At 42.4% G+C, this 10,443-nt stretch overlaps 1 protein-coding gene across 1 annotated transcript; it reads left to right on the top strand.

Annotated features, from left to right (window-relative positions):
* The first annotated feature begins 4,880 nt into the window (after window positions 1-4,880).
* LOC140601042 (disintegrin and metalloproteinase domain-containing protein 30-like) lies at window positions 4,881-7,502 on the top strand. The gene has a single exon (XM_072769515.1). It carries the CDS (start codon window positions 5,100-5,102, stop codon window positions 7,278-7,280), a length of 2,181 nt encoding a protein of 726 aa, XP_072625616.1. The 5' UTR covers window positions 4,881-5,099; the 3' UTR covers window positions 7,281-7,502.
* Window positions 7,503-10,443: the final 2,941 nt, after the last annotated feature.

Genomic DNA, 10,443 nt, shown 5'->3' with positions numbered 1-10,443 from the left:
GGGACTTCATCAAGATAAGAAGCTTTTGCACAGCAAAGGATACAGTCAACAAAACTAAAAGACAACCTACAGAATGGGAGAAGATATTTGCAAATGACGTATCAGATAAAGGGCTAGTTTCCAAGATCTATAAAGAACTTATTAAACTCAACAGCAAAGAAACAAACAATCCAATCATGAAATGGGCAAAAGACATGAAGAGAAATCTCACAGAGGAAGACCTAGACATGGCCAACATGCACATTAGAAAATGCTCTGCATCACTTGCCATCAGGGAAATACAAATCAAAACCACAATGGGATACCACCTCACCCCAGTGAGAATGGAGAAAATTAACAAGGCAGGAAACCACAAATGTTGGAGAGGATGTGGAGAAAATGGAACCCTCTTACACTGTTGGTGGGAATGTGAACTGGTGCAGCCACTCTGGAAAACTGTGTGGAGGTTCCTCAAAGAGTTAAAAATAGACCTGCCCTACAACCCAGCAATTGCACTGTTGGGGATTTACCCCAAAGATTCAGATGCAATGAAACGCTGGGACACGTGCACCCCGATGTTTCTAGAAGCAATGTCCACAATAGCCAAACTGTGGAAGGAGCCTTGGTGTCCATCGAAAGATGAATGGATAAAGAAGATGTGGTTTATGTGTACAATGGAATATTACTCAGCCATTAGAAACAACAAATACCCACCATTTGCTTCAACGTGGATGGAACTGGAGGGTATTATGCTGAGTGAAGTAACTCAATTGGAGAAGGACACACAGTGTATGTTCTCATTCATTTGGGGAATATAAATAATAGTGAAAGGGAATATAAGGGAAGGGAGAAGAAATGTGTGGGAAATATCAGAAAGGGAGACAGAACATAAAGACTCCTAACTCTGGGAAACGAACTAGGGGCGGTGGAAGGGGAGGAGAGTGGGGGGTGGGGGCGAATGGGTGATGGCCACTGATGCGAGCACTTGACGGGATGAGCACTGGGTGTTATTCTGTATGTTGGTAAATTGAACACCAATAAAAAATAAATTTATTTTTTAAAAAAAGAGTGACTGTTTTGCAGGAAAGAAGTATTCCAAAGAATGTCCTCATTCTCTGTCTCTTCTCTCCTCCAGGCCTGCTTTGTGAAGAGAACATTGATGACTGTGCTGGAGGTCTCAATAGTGGTTAGTGTGTAGGTAGGATTGGGGGCTACTGTTGTTGCTGCTTGCCTGGCCTTGCAGAAGTGCGGTGTGAGCGCAACATCAATGAGGGCCTCTCGAACCCCTGCAGCTCTGAGAGTAGCCTGGACTGCATCCAGCTGACCAACGACTACCTGTGTGTCTGCCGCAGAGCCTTCACTGATGAGAGCCTCTCCAGTGCCCCCAGCACTCTGCCTTGGAGACGCTTTGAGTGAGGAAATTGGGCCCTGTGTGTCACTTCCCAGACCCAAGTGAAACTTTTTTCTTACATAGGAAAGACTAGACCAGCTTAATTCAGAGTTCCACTTTTTCCCTAGGTCAGTGCTTCATGGATGTTGTAGTCCACCTCTGCCTTTTTTTCTTCCTGAGATGCTTTCTTTTATTATACACTGATTATATCAGACTGTAACAGAAATACAGAAAAAGAAATAGAATGTTGGGAGTGGTTGAGCAAAATAACACTTTTTAATTGGAGCAAAATACACATACTGTATACCATCTTAACCATTTTTAAGTGTACAGTTCAGTGGTTTTGAAATCATTCACGTTACTGTGCTGTCAACACCAAATCCATTCACAGAAGTCTTTCTTCTGAATAAAATAATGTCTTGTGATCAGAAACCATACATCTACTCTACTTTCATCACCCTATCTCTTTTGGCATGTAATGATTTGGGTTTCTGGGTAGACACTGCCATGGTGACCTCTACCTCTGGGACCCTGAGAGGATTGGGATCTTCTAGGTCATATAAGGGGAATAGGTCTAAATTGAGGTGTGTTTAAGCAAAAACCAGTTCATGAAGGTTATGCACTAGAAAGCTCCGGGGGTATGGCCTGCATAGCTAAGAGTTGGTCATGCTCCTAGCTCTTCTCAGGCTTCTTCTTTTTCATTATACATCATAAAGATGACCAAGTCCTGCCTCAGAATAGGGGCTTATCTTAGGCCCTTAACTACTTACCTCTAAGGGTAAGCAGCTTGGTGGCTTTGTGGGACTACGATAATATCTAACAGTGTCAGTGTCAACCAGATGCTTAGATGAGAAGTTTGCTTGGCATTTCTGGAGTCATTACAGACCTTGTGCTGTAGTAGTATTACTTAGGAATCAGATAATAGGCAACAGTAGTCTCCTTTAGTGATAATTTGGCAACCCAAGAAAACTTACTGGAACACTTAGGAATCCAGTGAATCAAATGATATAAAATTAATTCACAGAGAAACCTCTGCTATAAACCAAAACCAATTGGGGGATGCAATTGAAGAGAAGATCACATTTATAATAACAAACACACATACCAATAACCTTTCAAGAATTACTGACTACAAATACTACCAAATATACCCACTCCTGACAACTTGAGTGACTGCTGCCCCTTTAACAATTACAGCTTTAATGTTGCTCTATTCTTCTCACCTGCTAGATAAAAAAACATAACCATATCTGATCATGCCTGCCACCGATGCTCATCTTTGAACCCATCTCAACATCACCTAAAACAAGGGCAACCCTATCTTACACACACTTCCACAAACCCACATCTCCTCCTTGTGTGCATTTCCCCTGAAGCAAAGTTCCGCAATAACTCCATCTTTGTTTGACTTGCAGGGGTGCTCCTCATGGCCTCTGGCTGGCTGACATCAACAGAAGCCTGTGCTGAAACTCCAAACCAGAAAGAATCCCATTTTTAACCATGTTATACACAGAGCATGTACTGTGACAGTGAGTACTCATGAATTTATTTTAAGAATATCTGGAACATCACAAAAATTGCATGTGGATGAAGCCATGCTAAAATCTCAGTGCTTCAAAGGGTCAGTATTATATAGACAGGTATCACTGAGCATAGTGGTATCAAATAGGAAACAAAAAAATTGCAACCAACCAGCAACCCTATGTGTATGAAGAATTTTAAAACTATGAGTCATTTATAAACACAAATCTAAGTTAGAAGATATTTAGAAATTGCACGAAAATACTTATCAAATAGTACCACTACTTTTGAAATACCATTGCATACCTGCTGTATTAAGTATTCTATCCACATTTCCAATATTCTTTAGAATTCTCTGAACAGTTTATCAGCAAATCTCTTATTCCTCTAATTCCCTGTTCAAATTAATAACTCTCTATCTAACATTTCCCTCTTCAACTATGATGTGGATTCTTTCTCCTGACTGAACCCAGACTGATAGAAGGTAACTTTTGCAGAGAAACATTGCTCTGCGTTGTGTTTACTTTCATCTTAATATCAACAAGTTAGAAGCTCTTCATCTATAATTTTTTTAATAATTATTTTTCAAAAGGGACATAATGAATGAATGATGGCTATTCTAGGAAGGGACAAAATACTCCGTGCTATAAAATTTCAAGACATAAGTTAAAAAGATAGTAGCCATAGTCAGTCTACTGGCACTATCCCTTACCGATACCTTTATGACTCCAGCTAACGTGTCAACCTAAAGATTAATGATTGCAAAGCATATCTGTCTCATCTCAGAAAGTAGAAACAAACTTCTGGGCTATTAAAGCATTTTTTTTTCATTGTGAAATGTAACACACACAGAAATGAGCATACGTTTTTAGGAATGGTTTAACAGATGTGTACAGCAAACCCCAACAGCCAGGCACTCTAGAAGCTACATGAACCATACCCTGCCCCTTCCTCATCCACTCCTGATTACACCCTAGAAGTAGGGTGACAGCTCATCCTCACGGTTCCCATAATTATTTCCTAGATTCAGTTTACCAAGTGCATGTATCCCTAAAAGTAACGTTTAATTTTGTCTGATTCTGATCTTTATGTTTGTGTTTTGTTTTTCTTTGTTTGTAATATTTGTCCTCATCATGCATCTAAATAACTCTGATGCATCATCTCCATTGCTGTAGTCACTGTTGATGGAAAGCTGAATTGTTTCCAATTTGGGGAATATTGCTGTTTCATGTATCCTGGTGAATTCATGCACACATGTCTGTAGAGTATGTATCTAGGAGTGGAACTGCTGGATCGTAGGGTCTGCATATTTCCAACTGTATGAGATACCGCTAAAGGGCTTTCTAATGCAGTTCAGCCTATTAAACTCTCTCCAGAGATGTGTAAGAGTTGTTGTCATTCTACACCCTCATCAAAGTTTGGTATTGTCAGCTGTTTAGAAATCATTTGAATCCCTGACCTCCTCCCTCACCCACCACTCATACTACAAACATAACCACTGGGATGCCTTTCTGGGAGAGCTCCCGGGGTTCTGCTCTTCTGCTCTCACAGGTGCTCTTCTATTCCTAGATTCTGCACCGCCCCCTCCTCCGCCCCCCTCCCCCCCAATCTGGGTAGTCTCTGGCACCCAAGGACACACAGCAGAAAGAGCCACTTGACAAAATGAGCTGGAGTCTTTCTCTTGCTGGAAGCCAGGCACTGCCCGGGGAGGGGAGGGGGTGAGACCCCTGGTGGTGTCTGCCTCTGCCGCTCTGCCTAGAAAACACCCACCGAGGGAAACCGTCAGGTGTGTCCTAGGGCGAATGGAAACAGCCCAACCGGCATAGGACGGACTGACCCTTGAGCAAGAGCGTTGTCCTCCTTTCTCTGCAGCCCTTCTCCTTTGTCCAAGCTGCTCTCTGCCCCTCATCCCTCGTGCCAGCAGCCCCTCCCTCTCGCCTGTTTTATTCTCGCGCACCCCTCCCTCGGTTCTCCCTCGGTTCTCCCTCGGTTCTCCCTCGTGCGCCCAACGGCACCGCCCAGGAAACGAACTAGATTAGAGAAGTTCTGGGAATGTCAACTAGACCGAGCCTTGGGAGGCTGGGGTTTCCTGCAAACCCTGCTTTGGCAGCTCCGCACTTTGCGCTCCCACTTCTCTAGAGGCCGCCCCTGGACCCTGACTCGCAGGCCAGTTGCAGGGACTGACCTGCTAGGACCGAGATCTGGGGCCATGAGGTCAGGAAGGACCTTACTCCCCCAAGGCCCTTCGCTCCCCACGCTAGTCCTCGTGGCGCTCCTGGTGGGTGCTCTTGGCGAGGATATGATTTTTCACCCTGAGTGGGGATTTGAGTCGTATGAAATCATCATTCCCAAGAAGCTGAGCTTCCGGGGAGGTCAGCAGGGTGCTGTGGAGCAAGTGTCCTACCTCCTGCAGGTCAAAGGCAAGAAGTATGTCCTTCACCTGTGGCCCAAGAGGTTTCTATTACCCCGAAATCTGAAGGTTCTCTCCTACACGGAACAGGAGAAACTCCTGGAGGATCATCCTTACATACCCAGGGACTGCAACTACGTAGGCTCGGTTGAAGGAACTCAGGATTCAGAGGCTACTTTAAGTACATGCATGGGGAGTCTTCGAGGCATATTGAAAATTGATGAGGAACATTACCAAATCGAGCCCCTCAGGGGCTCTTCCAGCTTTGAACATGTCATATATCTCCTGAAGGAAGAGGACAAATTTCAGAATCATACCTGTGGCTTAACTAATGATGAACTAGAAAAACTGATAGCCGAGAATGAGAATATGGCTAGGCGTAGCGACTTTTATAATTCCTATAAGCATCAGAAGTACACAGAAGTGGCCATGGTCTTTGATCACAGTAGATACTTGTTTTTACAATCCAATGTTACTCGAGTCATATATGATGCCATTCTTTTGATTGCGGTTATGGACACCTTCTTTAGAGAGATAGGTATGAGGCTACATCTACAAGGTACTGAAATATGGACAAATGAAGACAAAATAAATATTAACAGTATGAACTCAGGAGAAATTCTAGATGCATTTTTAAGATATCGCAAAATACACCTTTCTGTTCAGATTCCACATGATTGGGGACATTTGTATATTTCAAAGACTTTTGTTCATGCTAATGCTATTGGATGGTCGTTTGTTGGAGGTGCATGTGTAGAAAACTATAGTGGCTCAGTAAGTACTCTTACAGATATAAATATCCTTGCTGCCAGCAGAATGTCTGCTCATGAACTGGGCCATGGTGTAGGAATGAAACATGATACAGAATTTTGTCAATGTAGGGGTAGGCGAACTTGTATCATGGGCACTGGGAGTAGTGGGTTTAGTAATTGTAGTTATTTGTGGTATTTTTATCACGCACATACATCAGGACACTGTCTAAATAATATCCCAGGACTGGGTTATGTGTTGGAGAGATGTGGAAATAAAATTGTGGAAGGGAATGAAGACTGTGATTGTGGTTCAAGAGAGGAGTGTAAAAAAGACAAGTGTTGCCAACCAGATTGTAAATTCACGGAGGGTGCCAATTGTAGCACTGGGCTTTGCTGTCATAACTGCCACTTTCGTCCACTTGGGTACATGTGTCGAGAGGAAGATAATGAATGTGACCTTGCAGAGTACTGCAATGGAATCTCAAATTTATGCCCAAATGACAGTTATAAGCTTGATGGAACCCCTTGCAAGCATAACTCCCTTTGTTTCAGAAAGAGGTGCCGTTCCAGATATGTGCAGTGCCAAAACATTTTTGGACCTCATGCCATGGAGGCTCCTGATCAGTGCTATCACGCAGTTAATTTAATGGGTGATCAATATGGGAACTGTGAAATTTTAGGAGTCCGTGCCTATAAAGCTTGTACCGAGGCAAATGCAATGTGTGGCAGGCTGCAGTGTATAAATGTCAACACCATCCCTGATCTGCCAGAGCATACGATCGTCATCTCTACTCATCTGCAAGAGGAAAATCTCATGTGCTGGGGGGTAGGCTACCACAAAGCCATGATACCTATGGGAATACCTGACATAGGTGTAATAAATGATGGTACCCGCTGTGGTTATAACGGACTATGTATTAACAGAACTTGTGTGAACGATTCAGTCTTGGATTTTAACTGTTTTCCTCAAAAGTGCAACCACCGAGGCGTTTGCAACAATAAAAAAAACTGCCACTGCATGTATGGCTGGGCCCCTCCATTCTGTGAGGAGGTAGGGTATGGAGGAAGCATTGACAGTGGGCCTGCGAGGAAGCAGAAAGAGGAGGTGCCTACGCCAGTACAGGTCGTGTCCATTATGTTAGTACGCCTTATTTTATTAGTCATCTCAGTGATTGTTGTGTTTTTCAAGAGAATGATAAGACAGTATATGCAATCCAAACAGAAATAAACACCACCAGTTAACCCTAAAAAGAAATAATACAAGGCAAAAATATCAAGAACCCAAACGAGTAATCAGGCGATCCAGTCATTTCATAACAGAATCATATATTGAACAAGCTTAGCATTTACCCAAATGGCACTTTGTTCTTATTCCAATTCTTTTTTTTTAATGTAACTCTTCTTCACGGTTGGATTGGCAAATAAATGATATTCTTGTTTGGGAAACAAATGAGTGCATTTTGCTTTTTCAGTACTCACTTGCTCCTTCATTTGTGATCAAGTTTTGGATATCCTGAAATGAATGGCCCAACAACTTTTCTGAACACTAAAGCTCTGCATATTGTTTCACAGAATTACATGGGTTTTCACACTGGAGTCCTGTGGCTCAGAATCCCAGAAAACAAAGTGCTTATCTGCCTTCATCTCTGCCTCCCTGGTGTTATGAGTGAGAACTCTGTGCTTGAACTTGATGAATGTTGACCACCACTCTTATAAATAGAAAGCCATACATTATAAGAGGTGTTCCTCAGGTAAATATTTCCCCTGTTATGGTCATTTTATGGATCACTTCAGCTCTGTAGATGTGTGGTCTCTGACAGGTGCTTGGGGCAATCTCAGTTGTTGGAAGAAGGACACTAATCTACCATAACTCTTGCATTTCATCAAAGTCTGTAAATGATGACACACCCTGGCAGCATCATGTGGAAAAGACTTTTAACAAAGTTCTGTGCTTTGGGCTTTTGTTTGTAGGAGCAGGTCTTTTGTGAATGTGTACTGAGGGACATGTGGCCCTAGATTTGCTGCACCCCTAATAGAGCAGAGAGTGAGGAATGCCTTCCACCATGTACCCCCATATCTGCCTCCTAATATTCTCACCTCTTTGCCCAAAGCTGAGTGTGGGAGGAGGGAAGGACTAAGTGGCAGCTTTGGAGGAGTCAATGCCCACATTTCATGCCCAGGGAGGATCTCATCCTTCCCAGATCTGTGTCAGCCCATGAGTTCATGGTCTTGCTCTAGGCCAATTCCACCTTCTGTTGTCTCACCTCACTCCCGTGCACTCCCCAGGCACCACTGTATCTCACTATCCTCACCCTGGTCTCCTCTTTCCTCAGCCATGTTCTTCTTCTAATCAAAGAAGTTGTGGGAGGCTCATAGTAAAGAGCAGTTTCCTTGAACTATTTGCGGACTGTTTTTAGTCAAAGGAGAACAAGAAAACTCTGACTTTGTGATGATCATAATTCTGACATTTATCAAGCTTGGCCATCACCAGAGAACATCCTGAGAATGCAAGGACATTTTAGTTGTAGCTGCAATATTGACAGTGATGGCTACCATTTATGGAGAGTTCACTCCATGCCAGGCAGTGTTCTATATGCCTGGTGTGTATTTATGTATCTTCACTCCTGAAAATAACTCTGTGTGGTGTGTGTTATTATTTTGTCCTTTCCAATAGAGAAATTAAAGCGTGATGATGTGAAATAATCTGTTCAAGATGGTATAGCTAGTAAGTAATGATATTATTACAAGAAGCATTATATATGTGGACTCTTGGGAAGACTGTACTATTGCTGGGTAGAGTACTGTATAAGCATTAATCAGATAAAGTTGGTTGATAGTGTTGCTTAAGCCTACTCTATCCTTGCTGCATTTGGTCTACTTGTTCTTAATGTTAATTTGCCTATTCCTCCTTGCATTTCTATCAGTTTGCGTCATGAGCAATAGACCTTGCTCTGAAGTCTATTGCAGCTGATATTAATACAGTTCCTATAACTTCCCTTTGACTACTGTTCATATGGCATATACATCTTTTTCATTCTGTTATCTGACTATATTAGTATCTCCATATTTATAGTGTGTTTCTTATAGGCAACATGTAGTTGAGTAGTTTTTAATATCAAGTCTGACAATTTCTTTTAATTTAACCATTAACATTTAAGGTGATTACTGAAAGAGCTAGGTTTGTGTCTATTCACTCCTATTAGTTTTTGGTTTGTCCCATGTTCCTTCTATTTCTTCCTTATTTATTTATTTATTTATTTATTTATTTATTTATTTATTTATTTATGATAGTCACACACACAGAGATAGAGAGAGAGAGAGAGAGAGAGGCAGAGACATAGGCAGAGGGAGAAGCAGGCTCCATGCACCGGGAGCCCGATGTGGGATTCGATCCCGGGTCTCCAGGATCGCGCCCCGGGCCAAAGGCAGGCGCCAAACCGCTGCGCCACCCAGGGATCCCTATTTCTTCCTTCTTTTGCATTAAGCTATATTTTTAAAAATAATTTCATTTCATCTCCTTTGGTTACTAGCTCTAACTCTTCATTATTTTATTTCATTATTTATTATTATTTTTAATTTTTTTTATTGGAGTTCAATTTGCCAACATATAGCATAACACCCAGTGCTCATCCCGCCAAGTGCCCCCCTCAGTGCCCATCACCCAGTCACCCCAACCCCCCGCCCACCTCCCCTACCACTACCCCTTGTTCATTTCCCAGAGCTAGGTGTCTCTCATGTTTTGTCACCCTCACTGATATTTTCACTCATTTTCTCTCCTTTCCATTTATTCCCTTTCACTAATTTTTATATTCCCCAAATGAATGAGACCATATAATGTTTGTCCTTTTCCAATTGACTTATTTCAATCAGCATAATACCCTCCAGTTCCATCCACATTGAAGCAAATAGTGGGTATTTGTCGTTTTTAATGGCTGAGTAATATTCCATTGTATATATAGACCACATCTTCTTTATCCATTCATCTTTTGATGGACATCAAGTCTCCTTCCATAGCTTGGCTATTGTGGACATTGCTGCTAGAAACATTGGGGTGCAGGTATCCTGCCCTTTCACTGCATCTGTATTTTTGGGGTAAATCCCCAGCAGTGCAATTGCTGGGTCATAGGGCAGGTCTATTTTTAACTCTTTGAGGAACCTCCATACAGTTTTCCAGAGTGGCTGCACCAGTTCACATTCCCACCAACAGTGCAAGAGGGTTCCTCTTTTCTCCACATCTTCTCCAACATTTGTTGTTTCCTATCTTGTTCATTTTCACCATTCTCACTGGGGTGAGGTGGTATCTCATTATGGTTTTGATTCGTATTGCCCTGATGGCAAGTGATGCGGAGCATTTTCTCATGTGCTTGTTGGCCATGTCTCTGTCTTCCTCT

The sequence above is a fragment of the Canis lupus genome, chromosome 12, assembly GCF_048164855.1.
Source record: "Canis lupus baileyi chromosome 12, mCanLup2.hap1, whole genome shotgun sequence".
Taxonomy (NCBI): domain Eukaryota; kingdom Metazoa; phylum Chordata; class Mammalia; order Carnivora; family Canidae; genus Canis; species Canis lupus.
Note: the sequence above shows the minus strand (reverse complement) of the source record. Positions and strands in the feature narration are given on the sequence as shown.